Here is a 24,708-nt window from a genome sequence, read left to right as displayed (position 1 = left end):
AAATCCACCTGCTCAATCATGTCCCTCGCTTCAGCCTGAGGATGCTGAAATGAATGCTCCATATCATTTATAGGCCCATATGGCATTCCGCTTCACTCCAGTGCCTCTAACCACTTCTCTGTCGTCTTCCTCGCAAAACACTCATCCAGGATTACCTTCAAGGCAGCCCGATTCTCATTCCTCTTATCATTCGTCCCAAACCTTTCGTCTTCAGCCAATAGTTCCACATCCCAGCAATCCAGCAAGATTCTTAAACTGTCGATTGTTAACAGCACCACACACAAGCCACGAATCTCTCGTCTTGAACGCGGCATACGGCACGATACTAGGGTGTTCAGTTCCAAATCTAGTGGCTTCTTTCTTCATATTCAGCCACACCTTCGCCACGCTCGTCAAGAGCAAAAGTTGGGTGTCGAACAGTGAGCAGTCGATTTTCTGGCCCTTGCCTGTACGGTGTCGCGCTTGGAGAGCAGCAAGGATAGCGCCATGGGTGTAGAGCCCCGTTGAGATGTCGGTGAGAGCCACGCCTGGTTCAGTAGGTGGTCCATCGTGTTCGCCGGTGATATGGAGGAGACCTGCTTCTGCGGCGGCCGGCAATGATGTCGTATCCTGCTCGTTTTGAGTAAGGTCCTTCTGCTCCGTAGCCTGCATAGGAGGTCAAAAAAAGCTCACAAAAGAATTCTGGATGATAATACCTGAGATGCTAGCATATATGAGTGAACGATTCAATTTCCCCAGAGTGTCATAGCCCAGCCCGAACTGCTCCATCTTGCCTGGAATAAAGTTTTCAACCCTGTTAGATGGTCGATTTAGTAAATAAAAATTCGGCAATGCTCTTCCTAGCAACTCACAAAACATCCGAATTCATTGCTAGATTCAGGAGAACTTTCCTCCCCTCCTCTTGCTTAACGTCTAGGGTGAAAGATCGCTTATTTCTGTTCACAGCTGCGAAATAATACGACAACTTCTCCTCGTGCCCCCAAGTTGATGTTTCACCATCGACTCGCCAGTATCGGGTATCATCCTATTTCGTTAAGTTAATTTGAATGCTCTCAAAATATGCTACTCTCTTCAGTTTCTGTTTGATGTCAATGTACTTACTCCTTGACCTGGCTGCTCGACTTTGATGACGTCGGCACCATAATCTGCTAGGATCTGAGTACACAAAGGTCCCTGGTGATATCAGCTTTGACTCTGGTGCTGTGAAAGGACACAGAATGGTGGACTTACCGCAAGAACTCGAGACATGTCTAGGATTTTAATGCCGTGTAAAGCTCCATGGGAGTCGTGTAGCCTTTGCGATGTCGAGATTTGCCGAGGGTGGTGGGAACACCCTCGACGATTTGGAATGCATCTCAATACAGTTTTAGGAATCTGCTTGTACAAGCATTCCATATTTGATGTTTTGGGGGTTAGGAGGAAGTGCCGAGGTAGCTGTTTTCCTAATGTATGCTGGAAGCAGAGCTCACAAGACTAACACTGGTCTTGAGGTTGGGCGATTTTGCATAAATCGTGGAGAAAGGCCGTAGCTTTGGTGACTTTTCACAAATGATGAATGCTTTAAGGGAATTTCGAAATCTCCAAGGAGTTTTCATTCTATATGTGATTTGGTGTTCGTGAACACTTACCGACTGGCTCGGTCATGGACGCCGAAGGGAACATGAAGATGCTGATTTGAGTTTAGGTTTGAGCGCGAGGGGACGTACCTGAGAGACTAGAATTATCAGTTACATGCTTTCCAGAGGCTCAAATTGCGAGGTCTGCGTACTTTTGGGATCTGCAGTTCCTGTTGAGCCGACGGGAATCCAAGTAGCGTTTAACCACCCCACACTTGTAAAGTACCCCGCACTACATGTTGGTACAGACATACATGCTCTACACACCGCCTTGATTTCGTACATTGAATGACAACATAAAAAGTTATACTCGAATTAGCTTGGACAACATTTCGGTAATGAGCATAACTCTATACTTTGTTTTCAGACGTTGGTAGACTTTTTACAACAGTATAATTCGGAGGTTTTCCTGATCCATACAGGACAATGTGACCATCACTTGGCAAAATGAAGTCAACATTCTCTATGATCAGGGTATATCTTTGGCTCATACTCACATGCAAGTATCCAACTAAAGACTCCATAGGCACCACAAGGTCTGGCACCCACCAAACACCTCCCTCTCATCCTTGGCTGCCCACGAAATCGACCTTCTCTGTGTGCTGTACAGAAACCACGATATGCCCACGCTCAAGCCACGCAGTTCCTCCAAACCAGTGACCCCGACCTCACTGACTCACAAAGGACCGTTCGTGAATCCATCTCTAAAATCTGCTCCCGCTTCCCAGACTCCTACTGGCTCCACACCGACCAAACCAAAAGCTTCCCAATCGAGCTCCACTCCGCGCTCGCCAAAGACGGCTGGCTAGGAATATGCATGCCTTCGCAATATGGCGGTTCTGAGCTAGGCATCTCAGAAGCCGCTGTAATGATCCAAACGATCTCTGAATCCGGCGCAGGAATGACTGGTTCCTCGGCCGTGCACATGAACATTTTTGGGCTGGAACTCGTCGTGAAATTCGGAAGCGAGGAGCAAAAAGAAAGATTTCTCGTCCCATTGATCAAAGGGGAGGAGAAAGCATGTTTTGGCATCACGGAGCCGAATATGGGGCTCGATACGTTGAGATTGCAGTCTTCAGCTACGAGAGATGGAGAGTATTATGTGCTGAAGGGGAGCAAGATTTGGATTTCGACAGCGCAGGTCGCGGAGAAGATATTGATATTGACGAGGACGACGCCGCTTGATTAGGTGACGAAACTATCTCAGGGCCTTTCGTTGTTTTATACTGATTTGGATAGAAGTCAGGTGGATGTTACTGAGATCCCGAAGACGGGGAGGTGTGCGGTTGATACTAATACGTTGTTCTTTGATGGATGGAAGGTGCCTGTAAGAGATCGGATTGGGGAAGAAGGGAATGGGTTTAAGATGATTATGCATGGTATGAATGCTGAGAGGGTGTTGATAGGCGCTGAGGCTCTTGGGCTGGGTTTGCGGCTCTGAGAAAGGCGGCGATTTATGCGGGCGAGAGAGAGGTGTTTGGAAGACGGATTGGGAAGAATCAGGGGATTCAACACCCGCTAGCTGATAGCTGAATGAACCTGGAAGCTGCGAGGTTGATGGTTTACCAAGCTGCGAGGCTATATGATGAAGGATATCCGAGTGGAGAGTAGTAAGTGTTGTCTTGGACTTTTTGTCTTTCGTGATTGCAAGACCCCTGATAGAGACACTGCGCTGACTTTAAACGTGTAGCGCGAACGTAGCGAAGTACCTAGCGGCAGAAGCTGCCTTTACAGCCTGCGAGAGAGCCGTCATGGCACATGGAGGAATGGGTTATGCGCAGGAGTATCATGTCGAGAGATATATGAGAGAGGTGTTCATCCCTAGAATAGCACCTGTCAGCCGAGAGATGATTTTAAATTATATTGGGGAGAGAGTATTAGGACTTCCAAAATCGTACTAAGGGTTGACTTCATGGAAACACGCAGATCAACGTGCTGAGATGCATTTGACTATAGTTTCTCTGCAGAGTTATAAGCAGTCTCGCAAGGCTATGTAAATTAAGTTTGACGAGATAACGAGATGACGAGAATACCACCTAAAAGCAGTGTGCCCCCTTGAGCTCTGACCATAATTCGAGAAGATATGACACTAATGAGGAAGGGCACTTGCCAATGGTCTCAGGAAGGTGTCCCATACTTGGACTTCTCTCAGTTCTCGTCATACTTCTGCATAGGTGCATTTGTGATCTCTCCACATAATAATATCATTAACATTTTCTCTATGTAAATTCTGGGTATATTCCTTTCACGAGTACGCCTTGTATTCTTCATCAATCATCCATATGCATGTAATACCCAGATCCAACAACGCCAAGTCATATTCCCAAAGCTTGTTGTAAGCTGCTTTTGGTACACACGCCACTTCTTAATGCACAACTAACAGGTGGAAATCCTGAAGTGAGAAGACTCCTGTAGGACATGGAAGAATCCCGCCCATCTATCAAGAAAAGTTAAAACCACAGAAGTTCAGAAGTGGTAGGCTAGTAGATCTGTTGCGATCGTTGAGAATGAGATTAGAAAAGTTGAATTGTGATGTTGTCCGCGTAATAATCTTTAGTGGCCTCACGCGTCTCAGCCTCTTCGATGATCTCCGCTTCACTTTCAGTAAGCCTGTTCAACTGTTCCGTCAAAATGATTTCCATACGCTTAAAATCCATATTGTGGATCTCACGCCAGTTCTGGTGCTTGCATTTCTTCGGAGGCTTGACACAGATATTGTCAAGAGCATCGTCGACAGTTTTTGAAGGCGCAGGGACAGCTTGGCCGGGGTACAAGATATGCGCTCCAATCCCTTTGGTAGCTTCGGTTCGTGGTCCAAGTTTGTTCGTCGAGAATGCATTCTGTCCCTCCTCTGACTCTAACCAGGCACTGAACTCTGCCTGGTTCATGGCCAGGCGATCATCGTAGCCACAGATTGCTTTGACATCGAGACTCGGGTGCTTTGAAGCAGCTTGTGCGCGTGCACTGATCATCAACAAAAGCTTTTGCTGATTTTGGTACCCTCCAATTTGGGCCTCAAGCAATCGTTTCTTTTGCTGAATCTCCTCAATCAAAATCTTGTCCTCGGGCAGGATATGACGGAGACCGACGGGACCTTCTAATGTCACAATTAGTTATGAATAAGGGCATATACAATGATTTCAGACTTACCAAGTTGATCGCCTTCCTCTATCGAAAGTCTCGGCTTCTTCCCTAAGTTATGAAGTTCTTCAGCGGTAGAAATGGATGTCAGAAGATCCGCGACCTCCTGTCGGTTCAAGGCACCTCCCATTGATGGCGCATCGTCGCCACGAAGTTTGTTGTAGCACCACTCGAAAAACGCGTTGAGATGCTCTTCGCTACAATACTTGCTATTTTCGTTCACCCGTGCAGCCCTCCTACAGCCATTATCGCAGTTGATATATCGACAAATTCGCTTCCACGTAGTTTTCAGTTCATTGGTAGTGCATTTGGGGCAAATGTATCGGTCCAAGAGTTCCTTTGCGTCGTCCTCGTCAATATTAACGCAAGAGCAATGGTACCAGTCTTCGCAACCTCCATCGCAAAAGACCATCATGCGATGATCATCTGGTCCACGACATATACAATACTCCCCACCATCGTTACTTTCGGGGCTTCCAACTGGCGACTGGCGGACGGAACCTGAAGGAGTACTATTTTTCTCTGCTGCAAAACGTTAGTCGGCTGAAGAAGTCATGTATACTTGACTAAACATACCCTCGGTCTTGGGTCGCCTAGGAGCCGGCTTCTTGACAGGAGCAGCAATTCCCTTCTTCTTAGGTATGGGTGGCTTATCCATCTTTGTAGGCGCGGGACTACCAGATTTAGGTGCGGGACTGCTCAGCTTTTGGGTTGTTGACGGAGCAGGTGTGCCTTGCTGAGATGAACTTGTGTCTGAAGGGGCTGATGGGACCTTTCTTTTTCGGCCTTCGGCCTTGATCTTTTCTGAGATACTCATAGGTACAGCGCCTGGCGCCAAATCGTAGAGCTCCTCAGATCGCTCCTTCTTGATGGGCTCGGGCTTCACAGCTGGCGACTTTGCCTTCTGCGCTGCCTTTGGCATGTAAGTATGGCCACCAGCAAGAGCTGCTGCAACAGCTTTATAATGCTTTTCCTTATTCTCTAGGAGCATGCGCAGCGCGAGGGTACGTGTCTCTCCCGAGTCGCGGTATTTTCGAGACTCGTTGGCAGACTTATGATGCTTGTTGTACATGCGGGAATCGGCCGCTGTGTAAATTCGATTCCAGACGGTGTCATCCTCGCCCTCTGGCGTTGGTTTTGCCTGGGGATATTTATATTTGAAAGAGGCAGAATTGCAAGAGTGTACAAAGAAGGGATCTTCGGGGTCGGTTATCCCTAGACTTCCGATTGCTGTGTCTGCGTTCGTAGGGGCATTGGATGTAGGAGCGGGGTGCGGGGAAGAGGCATTCGGACTTGAGTGTGAGCTGGATTGAGCTACATTTGGTTGCTACAGAGCAGCGACTCATGGTCAGTGACAATCTTGTGAAACTTTGAAAGGGAAGCTGAAGGAGCGTGGAAAGTCATTTGGGCGGCGAGCTGGCTAAACGTTGTGAGACGTCTTGGAAGACAGCTACCCTGGACTTTCTTGCGGATGAGGTGAATACTTACTTCGCTCGAAGCACTCACTGGGGGGGCATCAGCCATTTCGTGGTCTCTATCGTCTGAATCCATTGTATGCGAGCTGGTGTTGAGTTGGCTTTGGAATTTGCAGCTTTCCAGACGAGGTTGAGAGCTTCCGCTCGGCTGAACCGAGCTAGGGACTGAAGCTAGACCTCTCTGGGTCCAAGAGTCAGCCTTGTCTAGCCTCGCTCAAGGTAGACCATCGTGGTGATTGCTTCTGATCGTCCAGACTTTTAAGTTTGATTTTGCACATTGAAACTCGTGGATTGTGGATTTTGCATTTCTTGATAATTGTTGAAGGGTTGACCAACGGAATTACCTCCAGGTTACGTAAGCTGGTGCTTAAAACTCCTCGCCACCTGTGATATGACTACCAGCTCACGGGTTTGGCTGATGTACCTTCAGAAAATGGAACGGCAACAAATTGCAGATTTGGGTTTGAGATATAACACAATTCTTAGGATACACATTCAGCAAATGAATTGTTTTCCCTGTATGTGTATAAATATTCGACTCTAGAAATATTCAGCACCGACTGTACGCTGGAAGGACAACAATGACTGAAGGACTCATAAAGCTGCTCTAGGAGCGCGTTCAATCAGGGCTATGAAATCATTAAAAATCGAGCAACAGAGTCCTGGCATCAATCGAGGTACAAGAAATGACCGCAAATGGATCTCGAAACCTCATCTCACTATCCGCATATCCAAACAAGGTTCTGCAAAGCCTCCTCTCAAAACAGTCCCAGACGCTTTTTGGGTATTAAACGCTGCACAAACAACCCAGAAAATAAACAAAGACGCCAAATCAGTGAGCCGTGAGGCTATTCCATCTTCCAGCCGTGAGGCCCATATCTCTTGCTCCTATAACCGAAGGAGTTTGGTATATCCAAACAATGCCTTCGTACTGTGTGTTTGGCCGTGGGACCCGAACCTGTATTCCATAATGCCCCTGTCCAATATATAAAGCATATTCCCTTCACCTCCTGTGATGTCGCCTACTCGAGCTCCCCGAGCTCTCGCCGTGATGTCGAGATCTGTGCCGGCCACTTGAACCACTCTGTTCCATCTGCTGCTCCATCTCCTCCACTCTCTGCCGATAGCCTCTCACAATATCTCGTATGTGTCTTATCCTGTCAAAATCCACCTCCAGTTCGTCGATCTGCCGTAATATGTCATGAAACCTGGCGATCTCGGAATCTGCAATGGCAATCGCATTGCCTGCCCTGTCGTACTGCTGTTGTGCTACCATCTGGGATTGTTCGGATAGATAGTCGAGTCGTTCTTGTATCTGCTGCATCAATCGATCAAAGTGCCGGCCGAGCGCCGCGAGAGAATGGCCATCGAGGAGAAGGAGGCCTTGGGATGATGCACGGGATGCTGCACGAGATGAAGATCCGCCAGCAGTTGATGCGGCAGCTTGCTGGTGATGGCGCAGGAGGGCGATCTCGTCGTTGGTCAGACCGAGCTGGGTATCGGGGACTGCATTGGCTGGTGATGCCATAACGGCTGCGTCTTTTGGGTGTGAGTGCGTGGAACTCTCGGGAACCGAGCAATAAATGAAGGCGAAGACACCCTCACAGAGAGCTGTGAAGGCGCGGTAAACTTCATGGTAATTGAGATGGTGGATGGATCATTGCTGGAGCTCCCCGAGATGAGGCCTGGAGGTAAAAGATTAGGAGATGCGGTCAAGACCGAAGGTTGTACCACGCACAGGCGGGAATTTTTGCTTTTATCAAAAAGATGTAAGTAGCGTGGATCAGCTGAGAGCTCGAGCTCGAGCCGTGGGCGGTTCGGTCCTTAGTCTGAATCGATGTGATGTGATGTGATGTGAGGTGCTACAGTAATGTACTTCGTCTGATATAGCATAAAGCCCCAGGATATTCTCCTTGGTCTCTCTCGAGAAAGGCAAGGCGGCCGCTTTGTGCTCGTACACATCCAGAGACGAAGCGTTGCGATGCGATCAAGGGCGCCCGTGAATGGAGGCAATAATAGGTTGAATAAACGCTTCCCGTCGTTTCGAGGATCAACGGGCGGGTCCTGGGGATCTCGTCTCGCTCACTCCCCAAAAGCAACCTTGAAATCTTCTTCAAGACTAGTCCGCGGAATCCGGGGAGTGCATTAGCGCTAACGTGAAACAATCGAGCCCGAGGATCTCTGATCGCTGTGCACAAGATGCACAAATCCGTGCATTGTGGAGTCTGAGCATAAATACTAGAGTAAGGATAGCGAGCAATCAACAGCCAACTTTGAGCCTCAACGACGACCCACCAATGCTCGAACCTCACCGGCCGGTCCCTCCATGTGCGCAGAAGCAGAACAGAAGCATGCTGCCTGCCGACGGAGGCACCACCTCCGCGTTGTTGGATTGTTACAACCGGACAGAATATTCTACAGGTCGCCGTGTTAGGAGAGAAGACTGACCTCGCATGTCAGCCAGATCCATCATCCATGTTGATATCCGCCGATTCTTTCATCCCCTTGCTGACCCTACCATGTAATTTGCAAGTAAAGCTCTCAAGCGAAGAGGTTCCAGATCACAGCTTTCCATGACTTGGAAAATACAAGTTTTGGCTCAGCCCAGCTGCAATTTGTATTTTTTTGAGCTATTCTTGCATTTGGCGTGAATTCATTCATTTGCTTGAAGTCTTGACTCTTCTCGGGCTCCCTTTGAACTTGGTGCAATACATGTCTTTTAGTGCCGTTAGTCTTGCTTCTTTCATGTCTGTTTTCGTTTCGAAGTCCTTAGCAACAGGTTCATCGATAACTCGATGGTGCTCTTCGAACTCTGGTCTTTATTAGAGCTAGCTGTCTTCTACCTAGGATCTCAGACAAGCCCAAGCCCCGATGATATCAATGCAGAGCAGGACGCTGATATTGTTCTTGAACGACGTTCTGAATGATGGGACAATAAATTCACCTTAGGAGTAGCAATAACAGAGGTGCTCTACTTTCCTCCGGTGCGATACGTCACCGGGCTAAGTTGCTAATTAAAAACTATTCTTCTGAAAGCAAAAGAGAAGGTACTGATATTCCCTATTACCAGTAAGAGCAACACAGAAGACACAACCTGTAATCGAGCTGTCCCTGAACCATGGCAGTGCGGAAGCTTTCTATATTTGGCGAAGCCTTGCTAGTCAGGTCACTGTACATGTTCACTCAAGTCCTAGCTTGGGCTTCGGAGCATTGGACATGGCTGAGAATTCACCGTTTTTCAATGTCAAAACAACAACAACAGTCTCGCTTATCATTTCCTTCGCCAGTCCTCCTTATCTACGACCTTAAATTCACGCTTCACGTCATTTCAGCTCGCAATTTCCGACTTCAACTTCGACTTCGACCTTGATTTTGCAATCAACATTTTCTTTCAAGCCACGCCTCTCATTGGAGCTGTGCCCACAACATGTCTTCTCCCGCCCTCCTCGTCATCCTCATAGGGATGCTACTTTCTGGCTTCGTCGACACCCAAGCAAGCGCACAACTGGACACAAACTCGGTTGACCCAAGCGTACGCATAGACTGGTGTCGCTCCCAGAGCTCGGCGTGCGATACACTATGCAGCTCAGTTACCAACAGCAACGATTGTAACAGTGAGACGCTTACCTACGAATGCCAGTGCAAAAACTATGGAACTCCGGATCTCACTACATATCGCGGAACTATGCCCACTCTAATCTGCTTACAGCTATTTGCGAACTGCAAAAAGGACGCTGGTACAAGCCTTCTTAAGATCGGCAAATGCAGCACTGACTATTATGTCCACTGTGGAACAAAGCTCCCTGTCGATTTTGAACCACCTGCAACTACTTCGAGCACATCTACAAGCGCATCACATCCATCTTCCGGTACTGCAACCACCACGCGGAATACGAGTTCAGACAGTACCAGCTCCGACACACGCACTACCTCGAGCAGCTCCACCAGGCCTACCGACACATTGGCAATCTCGACAGCCCCAAAGTCAAGTCCAGCGGATATCGCCCTCGGAGCACAAAACACAACGACCCCCATTCCAGCAAATGCACCCCAGAAGAAAGGCCAGTCAGACCAAGCAATAGTGGGCATAGTTCTCGGCGTCGTTGCAGGACTGACTATCGTGGTACTCCTCGCCTTATGGAAGCTCGCTCGGTGGAGAGAACGTCGTGACAAGGAGAAGGTTGAAGCTGCCGAGGACGAGCAGCGTTCGCTGCGCTCCAATCGAGGCTCTGTTCTCATGATGCGTGAAATGAGCGCGGATGCCATTCGTAATCACCTTGCGAAACTTGAGGCTGAGGACGCTGAGAACCCGAAAACGCACGCCCCAGTCAACCCTGCAGAGTTGCCTAGTCATTTCTCACGCTCACATTCGAGAGTCTTTGAGATGGAATGAGGAGGATGTGGCGTGGTTTCGGATTATTTTTTTCTGACCGGAGGAACTCTTACACGCTGGATATGATGCTATGGAGGATACCTTGTATTGGGAGTGAGGTCTGGGAAGATGGGAAGAGGGTTTCTGGGAAGTGCGTCTTTCATCCAGCTTTTATTGCACTCCCCAAAATTTTCGGATACATTACAAAGTCTATTCCACTGAAGAATATCTGTGGTCTGGCCGAAACGGTTATGCATGATAAAGTTGGTGGGCTTTTGTTCTGTCTCGCAGTAAATGGATTTCGGGTATAAACAAAGACGTCACAATAAAGTCATTACTTGGAACTAATTCCTCTTCAATTTGTCTTATCTTTACTTGACCCATAGTCTATAGAATTCCAGTGTTACTCTCACCATTGCTACGTCTGTAGCGGACTGGATAGTATTCTCCTCGTTGGCCATTGTCCAGTTCTCAAGCTGGGTAACTTGCAGTTGACCCCTCTGCAGTGATTTGGTCTTCAGCTTTGCTCCCACAGGTAAGAAACCCTCCAGTTTCTCACCCTGCTCCTTGAAACTCTATTCGTTGTTTACTTCCAGACAGGTTGACGTCGTAATGTCCCAGCTGTTGCCTTGTAACTCGACGTGCAGCAATGCCTCATTTTTTGTTGGCTTCTGAAGCTGCAACACTGGCTGCTTGAGAGTCACCCTGAATCCTTGAAGCATTCAAAATGAAGTGATGCATATGAGCGAACAATTCCATCACCTCCATGTCTACTACGACGGCTGCACTAACATCAACTTTCAATGCTTGCATTTTCACTAGCAAGTAAGTTCGCCAACCTGTGGTTCACGAAGTGGCTTCCTTTCGGTTGCTACCGATTGACAGTGACAAATCCCATTGTCCTTGACATTACAGCCACTATCTGCATCGAAGAAGAACTCGGATAGCAAGCGTATATCAGGACCTGTGGCAGGAAGAGTTGTGACTGGAGCCACCCTTGGTCTTGCAGTTCTCTCCTCACTCGGGAGTAGTGCCGGCAATGCCCAGCACCCAACACGGCAGAAACATACGAAAAAGCGCAACTCGATGGTACAGAAGTGAATTTAAGAGAAGCAGCCAGAGAATAGATTATGAAGATTGAGGGTTGGAACATGTAGCCGGCTGAGATCCACGCTGGGTATGCAGATGCTGAGATACAAACAAGTACAAGTAAAGAAGTGCCAGTACAGGAAATGTGACATGAGAGAACGCCATGATTGCATGAGATAAACTTGCAAGCGGGCAAGCAACAACTCCGAAAGATGATACATTTTCTCCATTCTGAATACTACTGCTATCACAGAAGACTTTCGGCAACGCATTGCAAGTCAACCATGGATGGAGGCATTGTAGAACACTTGATTGGTACTCTTCAACTGCCGGTGTCGACGCACTATTGGCTGACCAGCCTATTCTCGACGGGCTGCTTCAGAATTGCACAGCCTTCCCGTTCGCCCCTGCAGGGCGGTTATCCCACCTCTCAGATCACCAGAATCCCCGAGAAACCACTCTAATGGGATCTGCAAACGTTGTTTCCACTTCATCTGAAGCTTATACAGTATATGGTTGTCGCGATCGACGAACCGTTGAAATCTTTTTTTTTGTTGTTGTCATCAACATCATCCCCAGCTTTCCTCGCCCCCTCACTTTAACCTGACTTGCCGCCCTTCTCGACATCTAAGATCGGACATTCTATTTTTACCTTACTTACCGCTCTTTGCTTTCCACCTCCCATTTCAAATCTCAAAACACACCACTCGTGGAAGGTAGAAGCTCCGGTTAAGTTCATGTGTTCTCAAACACGGACAAGTCATGCGTCTGGACTCGTACTCTCCAAGTTTCACCAGTCCCCCGCGGCCCGCTCGCGAGATCACCGTCCAGCATCAGCGCTCTGATGCTCTTGCATTGCATGTGGCCATGGCTGTCCCATCCCGTCCCATGCCATCCCGACTTGCCATCCCATGGTCAACACAGCAATAAGATCTGTCAACGTTTCGAAAATCATCTCATATAACGCCATGCTATGGGATTTGCGCCTGTCAATGTTTCAACCTTTTCTGGGACGCCTCGGCGCGGACGCTGCAGGCCTAATCCTTATTGACGATTCCCGCTTGATCTCTCCATAATTACAATAATAACAACCTTTGTTATGGGTTTTTCTTGACTTGTCACTCATCTCCGGATCCCGGCCAATTTGGCATAGACGCTGCCCACCCCGTTTTATACCCCTTCAATCTGTGTTATACCTCATACCTGGTCGATCCTATTGCCCGACTCCCTGAGTCCCATACATTCATTGTCCGGCAAGGGAGAGTGATATCTCGGCAATGCTATTGCAATTGAATTTCGGATCTGACTGATGTGATGGATGGCATGACGCTGTTTGGGAGATCGTTTTGCAATGCAATCGTGATTCATTCCAAGAACACCCTTCGCAGTCTTCCAAACCAAGGCCCCCATGAGCGCATCAATCGGAAATCCGTCCGTGAGGCAAGCTCATCCGTGGTAACAGAACAACAGACACCTCGCCGTCGGTCTGCCATCCGAAGTAAAACTGCAGCAGAGCAAAAAACACATCCGATCTATGCAGTTCCCCTCTGACCCGTTCAAGGTCCAGGCCACCAATTTCTCACATTTTCGAAAGGTCTCAGCCGCCTGCCACAAGGATGATCCCTTCCTAATTCCACCGCCCGAGAAGCACGCCGCGGCACGCATGTCTCTCCCCTTTTCTAAGACTGTTCTAAGACACCTAAACGTGCTTCCTTCTAAGCGAGGTGCTGAGATTCTCGCGACCGTGATTCGGGGAGGAGGCAAGGGCGAGTGCGACGAACGAGGGAAAAATTAAAGCAAAGAGCGGCGAGAGCGGTTGGTGATGGTGGTGCAGGGTCGACCCCACCCACAACGTCACTTCGCCTGCTGTCCATGCCTTTAGAAGGCTTCTAGCTTAACGGGCTTAACCTATCTTAACGAACATTCTGTTTACTTACTGCAATGTAGCAGTAAGGTACCAAGCGAGCTCAGGCAATCTAAATTAGATGTGTTGTGCAGTGCTTATTACATGAATTATATGAGGCTATCAAGGCATGCTCCTGGTCGTTTAAGGTACCCGTATAGGTATACATAGGCACATATAATATTGATTATGAGCTTCCCGCCGAGGATCGATGTAAAGTGGAGGTCCGTAGATGGTGAATGCTTGAATGCTTGAGCCTTTCCATGCTTTGGAGTTAGGGGGCGCCGCGAGTAGGGCTGCATTATGCCTGAATCGCCGCCCGCCAGGGTGATGCATGTTCGCCATCACGGGAATGACACAGCGAAGTATCATGCTTGAGTACCCGCCATCTTGATACGGTCTCTGTAATTTCCGACAGCGATCTAGGAGGGAGATTTTACTCTGTCAATCCGGAGATTCAGACAAGTCAATCGATTCTGTGACTCTGTTAGGAAGCTGGGATTGGATGGCAGGTGGATAGGCAGGGGGTGTCCTGGATGGGTGTGGTGTTACTGACCTTGGGGGGAAATGTCCCTTCAGATGTTTATTAGACCGAAAGTCATATTGAAACATTTATCAAGTGATATTGAGGCCTCGTACACATACGGCTGTGAGGCGAATAGGGGCAGGTTGTGTTACCTGAACGTACGAGATCAACAATTCACTGTGCAGGTGATGCAGTGGACGGTGATTACAACACGAAAGTAAGATAGATGATGGTGGACGGTAAAGAATAACCAGTTTGGGTAATATGATTGATTTAAGTTCAATTACTTTACAAATGCCACCCATACTAAAGAACTATCTAATTCTTTTGTTGTGTGACCCGAGCTCGGTGTCTCTGGCAGTCACTCTGCTGTGCGAGCAGAGAATGGGTGATGATGGACCAGCAAGCATCTTTCTCATATCCATTTCATTTCCTTTCCATTCCCAGTTTCATTTCCCCGGACATTGGGATCTCGCGATCCTGTGCGTGCCCCTTTATTTCTTGCTCCCTTTCAGATATCTCTCCTTTAAGTGTTCTCTCGAGCCAATCTCGAGGAACTAATAGCCATTAACTCCGGTGTAAATGCGACATTACCCGCCAACGCCGATCCATGATATGACGACAACCACCAAAAGCCCAAAGGAAACAATGAGTGGGTATCAGCGACAGGCGCCACTCTAGTAACACAACAGATGTGAATGAAAATTAAGGAAACATCGTACTTTATACATTAAGGGGTATAGAGAGTTTCGCTCTCCATTTGTTTGCGGTGTAGGTTGTGTCCAGTGCTAACGTTAAATCATCGATCCACCTTCGAAGCTGTGACATCCTCGCTCGTGCCTCTTCATGTTACTTCTGACGCTGAACGCCTTCCCGCATCCTTGGTGTGGGCACTTGAATGGCTTTTCCCCAGTATGAGAGTGCGAGTGGATTCGTAAGCTGGAGGGTCTGGAGAAGGCCTTGTTGCAGGTCTGGCAAATGTAACGATCTTGGGATTGAGGAAACGAGGCCGCGGATGATGGGGAGATGTAGTGGTGATGCTGCCATGGATTTGCGCCAGAGGATGGGGTAAGGGTGACTGAGACAGGCATTAATGGTGGGGGGAATTGCTTTTTCGAAGTTAGCTTTGAAAGACGAGATAATGTCGAGAGATAAACAAACCTGAGGAAGAGGTCTCTGATAGTAAAGCCCGGAGATTTGTGCTTGCGGAGGAGGAGTAGCTTGCATTGGACTTGGATAATAAGAGCTCATCGATTGCTGGGGTGAGACACTGTACTGGGACGCATTGTATGGCGATTGGGCGTATGCCATGGCGGCCACTGGCATTGAGACTCTACGCTGAAGTTGGGGAACATGCTGGCGCTGAGCATGAGGCTCGATATTATTGATTGATGAGACTGAAGATGGTGCAAAGTAATATCCCGGAGCGGAGGCAACTGAGTATCCAGAGTTCGACCCCGCTGAAGGTGACTGTCTGCCATCGAACCCAGATTCTGATTGCATTGGTGGAGTAGGTGGAAGCGCGCCCCTAGATGCCATGACTGGTGATGGTCCATAGTGCTGATGACCAGAATCGGGACGGTACTCTGTCTTGGTTTGAACTATTGGCAGTTAGTCGGGGGCTCCTCTGCTTCACTTGACCAGAAGTACTGACCTTGTTGCTGACTTTGCTGTTGAGATTGCTGTTCTTGTGGGTTTGAGCCGTCAGCAAGTCCTAACAAGCTTGATATCGATGGCAAAGAGCATTTTGCGACTTCATCGACCGGAGGAGATGGTGGTGGTTGAGGTGCGGTAACGTATGTGTAGCCAGGGCTCTGACCAAGTGGCTGAGCTGTGTATGGGTTTGCTACCAAAGAAGACGCCATGATGTGTGCTCTTGATGGATATGGTTGGAATTGCTGTTCAACTTGATGTCTACCTGAGTGGACCAGACTGGAGAGGTTCATGACCCGGAGTTGATGTGCTGAAGGCGAGAAAGATGAGCAAAGCCGAATCAATGCGAAAGAAAGTCGTTGATAAAAACAAGATCGATGTAGTGGAGGGATTGAGTTTTGTATGGTGTTGTTGAACGTGATTAGGATATTATGTTCGATTCCTTAAGTTTGCTTCGACACAAGTATGTGACCCTGGTGGTGATAGGAACGCCTGCGAATGCAAGGCTTCAGAGGTGCGTGAGGGATTGATGATATTTAAGATCTCCCGGACAGTGTGGGCGATCCAAGTGAATCCACCATGGATCCTGGTAAGCTCCAGAGTAACAATGCTGTCACAAATTGGTGTGGGTCAGCAACTGGGACTGACTTGAGGTGCTCCAAACCTTGAAACCTTGCACATTAATACAGTACAGTACTGCCCCTCGATGGTTGGGATGATCCGGAGCACCCAGTGGGCATGGGCATGGGCATGGGCATGATACCTGCTAACTGGATCTTTCGCCGCGCTACACCGGCACTGAAGCTCGATACGGACGAGGAAAGGATGATTTCCCAGGATGTGCGAGGGAGTGTCCAAGGATCTCCGATGCCTGCAACAGCCGTTGGCAAGCACCCGCAGTGGAGGAGACCCCCAAGGGCCCCAAGGCGAAGATGTCGGTCGGCTAGGTTTTAATGCTTGTTCAGTGCAGGCATGCCTCGGAGCATGTCCCTTTCGAGGCAACCTTTCTTTTCAGGCTTTCAGGGACTCCCTGCCTGTCAAGTCAAGATGTTTGGGCCAGGATGCTGACAAGCTAAGTAGGAGCACATGAGACGAGGGTGATGCACAAATGGTGGAGGTGGATTATGATTCTGCTTGTTAACGTCCGACTTATCTCCAACGGGCGGATCTGGGCGTGGCGTCCTCGTCCTCGTCCTCGTCCTCGTCCTCGTCCTCGTCCTCTTCCCTCTTGTTCCCCCTCCGACCCTGACTATTATGGTAAAGAATGCCAGCCGTCTCAAGCGAGACCACCGATCGAGCTGATGCCGAATAATAATGCTGAGGGTGCCTTAGGTAAGGTAAGGTAAGGTAAGGTAAGGTAAGGTAGGCGTAGGCGTAGGCGTATCTTAGTCTCCCCACCACTGGGACGACGTTCCTCGTGATTTATGCTTTCCAAGCTCCGACAGTCGTGAAGTGTATGCTACGGTACGGTACGGTACGGCTACCTAGGGAAGTAATTGAATCATGACACGGACAGCACGCACACTTCTACTTGACTTGGGATGACCAAATTGATGTTTGGGGTAAATGAGACAAAAGATAAAATTCTGGAAGGCGGCAAATGAATCCTCTACCGCTTTTACGATCGCAACCCTGTCGCCTGTCCAGCGATCGACGCGATGGGGCGTCTGTACAGCTCGCTTCGACGGTCAAAAAGGCCCGTGAGAGTCCAGGAGAAGGTGCATGGCAGGGCAGGGCAGGACCAGGCAGGGCAGGACCGGGCAGGGCAGGGTTGGGGTTGTGAACTTGTGGTTGTGTTGGCGTTGCAAAACCGTCAGACAGGAATCAGGATGGATGCCCAGGTGCCCAGGTGCCCAGCAGCCCAGGTCGGGGAGGTTCTGGGTTCTGACAAGAGCAGATGCAGCAGATGCAGCAGATGCAGCAGGTGCAGTGTGTACTTGTACTCCGTATTATTCAATTCAATAACTCGCTGCACCTAGCAGGCGGGAGAGCTTGTTCCCCCGCTCCCTCTCCCTTCTCCTTCTCCTTCTCCCTCTCCCTCTCCCTCTCCCCTTCGCCTACACATCACTCCCGCTCTCACAGTGAGACGCTGCACTGCACTGCAGTGCAATAATGCACCGTACAGCACCGTACAGCACCCTTCAATAGTCGACAGCCACAAGATGGGAAAGACGAACCGCAGCTAGAATCAAGCGTTGCAGATCGCTGGTCTAACATGACGATTGAGGAAGGGGTTGATGGCAGTACTATACTGTAGTGCGGGCGACGATTGGCTTTGAAGGCGGTAGGCAACGTCCAGCTAGTAGAAAGTTAAGGTAGAGCATCGCCAGAACATGAACATGGCAGCCGGTACGAATATCCACCTGTCAACCACGCTTGACGGGCCGCAGAAGCAGAAAAAGCCACGCCCACGCCTCCTCTGGCACCACACCACCGTTATCGATCCCGCACCGCACAGCACAGCACAGCACATGGACGCGGGATATTATTATTGCGCTGGACGGGAGAGCACCAGAGCACCAGAGCACCAGCCAGTTCGCAGCCTTGGAACTCCTCCAGATTGCTGGAGATTCTGGAAGGCTCGGAAAGATATCGATGTGTCAATCAGAGCCAGTGATCTGCCTTTGTCGCCTGCGAATTACCACCGTCTATAATTGCCAGGGAGATATTCAACTCAGGTACAGTTCGTAGTCGTTCGTCAACTCGCAATAACAATTAGGCAGGTTGGTCATACTCTTGGACAACGGCACATTAGACATGGCATGGCGCCTTCGGGCTCATAACCTCCAGTAGTAGTTTAGCTTGCAAATGGCGCCTCTATTTTCGCAAATAAAAAATTGTTAACTGATATACTTTACACCATCCCACCCCACCAACTTCTCCCCTTACCCTACAGCGCTTTCCACCAGCATACCTTGTCCTCGGTTAGAAGAGAAACGAGGAGGCGCTGTCCGGGCGCTGGGCGCACACGAGTCTTTCGGTTGCAGTGATCCCTGGGTTCATCCTCGGCCAGCAGGACAGGTTCCGGACCTCATTCGAATCGGATCCCCTGGTCACGCCCCTCTGCCGGGGCTCCACGCCTGCCCTTGCCATCCTTGAGGAGGTTTGCAGATGAGCTAAAAGCGCCATTGTTGATCCCTGGTCGCAGATCAAGCAGTTGACAGGAGAGCTGAGGTGCGTACGGAACAACACAGGCTCTGCCGTTATCGCATCTGGTAGCCACTCAGAGTCAGAGGGCGGGCACGGGAAGGGTCCATTTCGGTGGTCGCTGGAGCACGGCCAGATTTTGGAGAGAGAGGAGAAACACAAGTCTACCGCCGTGGGCAGCCTACGACATAAAGAGCAGGTCTTGCGACGGGTCTTCCTCTGGGTCTGCTCTCTGAGCAAGTCATCCTTTGTATGATATTTGATTTCTGCTGCCACCAGCTGGCGTTCCGTTGTCGGCTTGTTCGTCAGTTCTTTGGTTCGTTCATCGCGAGTCTGCTGGCAGGGAAGATATCCAGGAGGCACCCACTGTCCTGTGCTCATGGCCATGGCCATGGGTCTTGATGCCACATTAATGCCAGTCATGCCAGTCATGCCAGCTGGCTCCAAATGTTCGATGAGAGACCGGATGATCGTTCTTGCAGCTTTCCGGCCGCCAATTTTGAAACTCGACACTGGTCAATCAAATCCAGATGATACCAGCCACTGTTGCATTATTGAGGAGAGGAGAGGAGAGGAGAGGAGAGGAGAGGAGAGGAGAGGAGAGGAGAGAGCCTGCCTTCCGCGCATATGCCATGATGCGCCGCGGGCTCCAATAGGTTGGCACAAGTCTTGGGGCGTACTGACTCCCCTCTCTCTGATATTGCGTGCATGTTCCGTCCGGCTCGTTTGGCCCATCGGGGCTTCGTTCTTCCTGCCGTTCGATGGTGCGCTGCTCCATGGCCCATGGCCCATGGGTCGCAGACATCCTGACTCGATTTTCCAAGCCATCATGAAATTCTGGAACACATGTTCTTGTTTTCGCTGTTGTTCTTCCGTGTATCCTTTCTTCCTTTCCTTTCGTTCCCTCGCTGGCCTTGTCCTTGCCTTGTAAATCTACCTTGCCCCTGTCCCTGCTATGCCCATGGCCCATCTCGCATGCCCGCCCAAGTCAGCGGGAGTGACTTCGGGCCATCCTCGCTTAACGAGACGCCATTCCCAAACCGTACTGGACTGGAGTGTCACTGCATCGGCGCTGGCGCTCCAGACAGGCACCGGGCACTACTGGACTGGCACTGGGCTGTCCTCCTTCTCCCCTCCCCTCCATCCCATGATATCCATCTCATCATATCCATTATTATCCACACAAGGCAATGCAAGGCCACCATGCCTTGACCCGACTACTGAGCTCCGAACCAGAGCACAACAGCTCCCCATCACATCTCATCCCTGTGTCCCGTCCCCATCCCACGAGTGCGACCTCAAGACTCTGCATCACTCCGCATGCAGTCGTGGTACAGCTGCCAGCCAGCTGGTCAGCGAGAGAGAGTTGCATTGCTGCCGTCCATTGTTGCCCCTAATCCAGTGCCGACTGAAGGCACTGTATGTCTTAGTGCTGTGCACCACTTACTGCCTGCACCCAGCCTTATCAGAAGCTGGAATGGTGGGCTTACCACGCCGCATGTGCATGGCGATAGGCATGGCATGGAAGGAATCTATGCATGCTTTGAGCAAGGGTCAATCTAGGGCGGCTGTGTTGATTGTCTGCTGCTCTCGGAAATGAATCCATTGCTCTTCGTCCGTACGTTATTGCAGTACAACGATCAGGTGAGTGGCGGGCTTCGATCTTGATCCTGCTCCCTCCTACACGCACTCGGTCCTTATTCATCATTAATTGGATCCTCATGGCTGATTTTACACAGCTCCCGCTTCTAGGAGAGGGTGTGGGAACCTAAGAGATCTGTAGATCATATCACAGGAGGGGATTTACAACTAATTTGTTGAGATTTGCTTCCATTTCAGGTGTGTGCTGTGCTTTAGCTGCGCACCTTCTCAGGGGCCATCTCGGATTATTGTCGTCATCAAGCATCCGCTAGCATAAAATCAGGCTATTGATTGGTGTCAAAATTCTTGAGGATGTAAGGAGATCAGATTCGACGAGTCACCGCCCTGGATTCTCATGATTTCTTTCTGGCCCTTTCCAAACAAGGAAGAAGCTTGATGTTCACATGAGAGTGCCATTTCGTCTCTCAAAGTTTCCTTATACACACTCACCGTCATACCATAGCATCAGGAGTATTTCGTACCGAGATACTACATGCTGCGGAACACAGCTCCCTATCATGTGCATTTGACAGTCTGCAAATCTCCGTGGCAGTGATGCTGTCCTGGAACCTCATCTATTCACTGCCAGCCCTACATAATCATTAAAGAGTACCACAGAGTCCCTAAGACCGGGTCCTGCGCACTGCACGGTTCGTCTTGTATCCTTGTCAGACCCCATGGCCACGACAGTGGTTCCGGGTGACCTTCGGAAACATAAGATGCCCACTCACAGAACTAAAGAGGGGGGTTACACACGAATTTCGCAAAGTAATCTCGATACGGCAGAAAGGAACATTATTGCATTTATTGGATCTCAGGCCTCACCTCTTGAATCAAGGAACGGCAACATTTGCCAGATGGGTGGCCGATCTCCCGACAAAATCATCTGGTGGAGAGTCAGCTTTCAGTCAGCCTTTTCTGGGGGACCTGGCCAGAGTCTACCGGTTCCATGGTCAGATTTGGCTTCATTATTTGGAGGATCTTCAAGCGAGTGTTCAGACCTTCTTCCCATGCGGATAAAATACGGGCCCTGGTGCCCATCTATATTTCAAGTGGCTTGTTTTCATCAGCAGACGATCCAGACATCAGAAGTGATCCATTTCTGACCTCTCGTAAACCCTGCGATCGACACACCAGCGTCGCGTCCATGGATATATCAAACAAAAGAAGAAACCCTCCGGTGCTTGGAGAGGAAGGGGAAAATTGCTCTCGGACTCTTTGTAAATTTTACACGCAATCAACAGGTTGAAGGGCAATCCACATCGTTCAGTACCTGAGCGTGTCGCCGTTGAAGCTCTGTTTCCTAGCGTCAGATTCCACACCTGGAACCATGCCTATATCACCATTTACTATGCCTTCTCTGCGCGCCGTAGCCGAGCTGCTAAACTTTGGCAGCCGTTTTTTTCTCCCACTAGAAACAACACGATCACACAGCCCGCAGAAGGAGTTCCAAATCAGGATTGGTACTGGCGAACATTCCATTCGGAGATTTCAGCGTGATTGTGGGGGCGTTGAGGTGTGCTGCGGCGAGATTGGATCGAAAGGAGGTCAGCATCGCCATCGTGGCATCGCTGCTGCCCGTCCAACTCTGTTGGATTCTCGAGTCAAGGACCCCTGAAACTCGGACCTTATGGTGGTTCTGTCGATCACGATTCCCGGAGAACTCCCCTGCGGACGATTGTTCTTGTTTTGCTGGAAACCTGCATTAGACGGACGGAAATGGTATCCACTTCTTCAAAACGGTGTCTGGTTCTGGCAGCTTTCCTGGGTTAATACGAACACAAATCGTCATTTGATGTCTATTTCTTCAGGATCTCCGACTGCTCTCTACCTGCTAAAAACAGGAACTCTGTTCAGAGGCAGAAACAAGATGGCCTCAATCAACCGGTGGGCGATTGCCAATACTTCAACCGCCATACCAAAGTTTCATTCCCAGGGTACACTCCGTTCTTGCCACAGAACAAGGTTCTCAGTCGTCACCTTCTCGGCATATTCCACTTTGCACCCCGCTCGGCTATTTGCTGTGGCAAAGGCAAAGCCAACATAATCATAGAACCTCGAGCATATCATCAGAATGGGGACGAAGTGGTGGTCTTGGGCAGCTCAGCAAGTACCTATGGTAGAAACCAGTGTCTGTTCATGGCCTCTGCTTGAGCCGTCTTGCCGGCTACCGTCAAGCACACCATTCCACCTACGCCTAATACCACCCTGCTCCTCCTTACAGCACTTACGTGCCAACGACCTCTAAATCATGCTTTTGAGCAACTTTTCGGTCGACATTCCTCTTTTCGGTCAAAAGCCGTGTAAAGATAGTAGCACCCTGACGAGCAATTTCTTATTCCTCTTTGTACATGCAGTCCAAATCACTTCATTGTTTGCTTCTATGAGACAGGCCAGAATCTCGCTCCAGTGGTGGAGAGTGGTCAAAAGCCATACGACAGTATGGGGGTAAGAGGCGCGGTTTGTTTCTTGGTGCAGTAGCGCGCGCCTTACCCTCCTTGCCCTCCTAGAATCCCTAAATGTCTTAGGTATTGGTGGCTTGGAAAGGGTGGCATCGCTTAGGAGCACAGGCCGTAATTCTTTGATTTCACGGATTAAGGTCTGAACAGAGCTTTCTGGACCATGCAGCTACTGGGTTTAAGCAGAAGAAATGGAAGGGGGTGCAAAGTTTAAAGCCTCTTCTGATGAGAGCCGGAAGTTTAGGCTGCATACGAATGTTTGGTCCGGCTGGGTGACGAGTCTTCATCTCGGGACATATCTTTGATCGTCCACAATGACCGAACTTTTGTGAGTTTGGAGCCGAGCACATGCGATGTATTGCTTTAGGATGGCACGGCACCTGTTGGGGGATCCGTGGCAAGGAAGAGACGATTTAAGGACATGCATAGATTGCAACTCTTCTCTTTCTGGACGTTGAGTAACATCGCGGTCTTCCACAAATGATCTTCCCGAACAAGGAGCGATCAGCAAACTTATCCCCTGATCCCATGTGGAATGCCCACAGCCAGGAATTTGATGTTACATCGTATCACATGATTTGTTCCTTTCTTGTTGAGAACATCTCGACGGGGAGCTTGTAGGGCTTGTGGTCCGCAAGCGACCATTCGGACTTTATCCGTCTCAACTCGTCATCAATTATATAGCGTCTCAATTCTCAGCACGATATCTTGGTGTGGACAGAATAGTCTAAAGATACCAGTGTCAATCACCACTATTCGTCTCAACCTTGTCCAATACCTGAAACCCCAAGTCCAAGCTTTCGAAACATCAATAGCATCACCTACCAATGCCAACGGGCCTCTGCCAACTCGAGCTATTCCTTCCATCACAAATCCTTGCCCGCCCGGACTTGTCTTTTCCCGAACATCATTCTTCCAAGTGTCTCGTCTGATTGTTTTGACAGTCCCGACGAAGATATTCTCCGTCGGGCATATCATCGCATACTTCTGAAGTGTTTCGCCACCATCTCTTCCGCATAAGGAGGAGCGCACAGAGATCCTGCCTGACCCTGTACTCATTCTCAAGCAGACACGAAACTCACTGACTACTGCTCCGAGCCTAAGCTTCAAGTCCCCAAGCTCTTAGCAAGATCGTAACTCCAACCTTGGCTTCGGTGCCATAACTCTGCTATGAAACATGGCATGACGTCCTGACAGGAGAAACATCTCAAAGGCATGATGACCTGTCGTCTCGTCCTTCCACGCTCGCACAACAGCTGTGACAGGAACGTTAAGATCGGCTTAATACCCCATCACATGGTAAGAATATGTATGACCTCTGTTCTTTAGTTTGGTTTCGTTGACTTGACTTTCGGATCTGTAGATCTGAGGATCCTGACAGAAATGTGGACAAACACTGCTTGACGAGCAGAGTTTCGCTAGGTCGTTCCATGGAACGGGTGCTACATGGCTACTCTCTATCCCCCCCCCCTCGGCTTGAATGTTAAATGTGTAGAAAACTAGACCTTGTGTGGGTAGCTACTAGGGGTGTCTATCTAATAATTCAGTAGAGAATCAGCCTTAAGCAAGGCTCAGGTGTCTCTCAAACCTTCTAAAGGCACCCTTGCTATTATAACAGACCTGATTCTAGCTCGTGCTTCTGGCTATATCTAAGGCCTCTGACCACTCAGCACTTGAAATCCAGGC

The 24,708-nt window shown here is 49.4% G+C and overlaps 8 protein-coding genes across 8 annotated transcripts; 4 read left to right on the top strand and 4 right to left on the bottom strand.

The window, feature by feature from the left end:
• Positions 1-92: 92 nt before the first annotated feature.
• ONS95_002542 (uncharacterized protein) lies at positions 93-1,756 on the bottom strand (the record flags this gene model as incomplete). Its single annotated transcript, XM_058495804.1, has 6 exons — positions 1,231-1,756; positions 1,102-1,173; positions 852-1,024; positions 673-793; positions 317-645; positions 93-255 (listed from the first exon to the last, which is right to left on the bottom strand). Exons 1-6 carry the CDS (start codon positions 1,393-1,395, stop codon positions 93-95), a joined length of 1,023 nt encoding a protein of 340 aa, XP_058354532.1. The 5' UTR covers positions 1,396-1,756.
• A 307-nt stretch (positions 1,757-2,063) lies between these two features.
• ONS95_002541 (uncharacterized protein) lies at positions 2,064-2,805 on the top strand (the record flags this gene model as incomplete). Its single annotated transcript, XM_058495803.1, has 2 exons — positions 2,064-2,090; positions 2,143-2,805. The coding sequence occupies 2 exons, from the start codon at positions 2,064-2,066 to the stop codon at positions 2,803-2,805; spliced, it is 690 nt and encodes a 229-aa protein (XP_058354531.1).
• A 344-nt stretch (positions 2,806-3,149) lies between these two features.
• Positions 3,150-3,517, top strand: ONS95_002540 (uncharacterized protein; the record flags this gene model as incomplete). The annotated part of the gene is made up of 2 exons (XM_058495802.1): positions 3,150-3,226; positions 3,307-3,517. 2 exons carry the CDS (start codon positions 3,150-3,152, stop codon positions 3,515-3,517), a joined length of 288 nt encoding a protein of 95 aa, XP_058354530.1.
• Positions 3,518-3,810: 293 nt separating this feature from the next.
• Positions 3,811-6,331, bottom strand: ONS95_002539 (uncharacterized protein). The gene is made up of 3 exons (XM_058495801.1): positions 5,334-6,331; positions 4,767-5,282; positions 3,811-4,713 (listed from the first exon to the last, which is right to left on the bottom strand). The coding sequence occupies exons 1-3, from the start codon at positions 5,827-5,829 to the stop codon at positions 4,130-4,132; spliced, it is 1,596 nt and encodes a 531-aa protein (XP_058354529.1). The 5' UTR covers positions 5,830-6,331; the 3' UTR covers positions 3,811-4,129.
• Positions 6,332-7,235: 904 nt separating this feature from the next.
• Positions 7,236-7,760, bottom strand: ONS95_002538 (uncharacterized protein; the record flags this gene model as incomplete). The annotated part of the gene is made up of 1 exon (XM_058495800.1): positions 7,236-7,760. The coding sequence occupies one exon, from the start codon at positions 7,758-7,760 to the stop codon at positions 7,236-7,238; it is 525 nt and encodes a 174-aa protein (XP_058354528.1).
• Positions 7,761-9,659: 1,899 nt separating this feature from the next.
• On the top strand, positions 9,660-11,848 carry ONS95_002537 (uncharacterized protein; the record flags this gene model as incomplete). The annotated part of the gene is made up of 1 exon (XM_058495799.1): positions 9,660-11,848. The coding sequence occupies one exon, from the start codon at positions 9,660-9,662 to the stop codon at positions 10,623-10,625; it is 966 nt and encodes a 321-aa protein (XP_058354527.1). The 3' UTR covers positions 10,626-11,848.
• A 2,527-nt stretch (positions 11,849-14,375) lies between these two features.
• On the bottom strand, positions 14,376-16,532 carry ONS95_002536 (uncharacterized protein). The gene is made up of 2 exons (XM_058495798.1): positions 15,777-16,532; positions 14,376-15,723 (listed from the first exon to the last, which is right to left on the bottom strand). The coding sequence occupies exons 1-2, from the start codon at positions 16,066-16,068 to the stop codon at positions 14,972-14,974; spliced, it is 1,044 nt and encodes a 347-aa protein (XP_058354526.1). The 5' UTR covers positions 16,069-16,532; the 3' UTR covers positions 14,376-14,971.
• Positions 16,533-18,108: 1,576 nt separating this feature from the next.
• Positions 18,109-18,429, top strand: ONS95_002535 (uncharacterized protein; the record flags this gene model as incomplete). The annotated part of the gene is made up of 1 exon (XM_058495797.1): positions 18,109-18,429. One exon carries the CDS (start codon positions 18,109-18,111, stop codon positions 18,427-18,429), a length of 321 nt encoding a protein of 106 aa, XP_058354525.1.
• Positions 18,430-24,708: the final 6,279 nt, after the last annotated feature.

The sequence above is a fragment of the Cadophora gregata genome (genome assembly GCF_030347475.1).
Source record: "Cadophora gregata isolate MNR1 chromosome Unknown scaffold_11, whole genome shotgun sequence".
NCBI classification, from domain to species: Eukaryota; Fungi; Ascomycota; class Leotiomycetes; order Helotiales; family Ploettnerulaceae; genus Cadophora; species Cadophora gregata.
The sequence above is the reverse complement of the archived record's forward strand: the minus strand, read 5'-3'. Positions and strand labels throughout refer to the sequence as shown.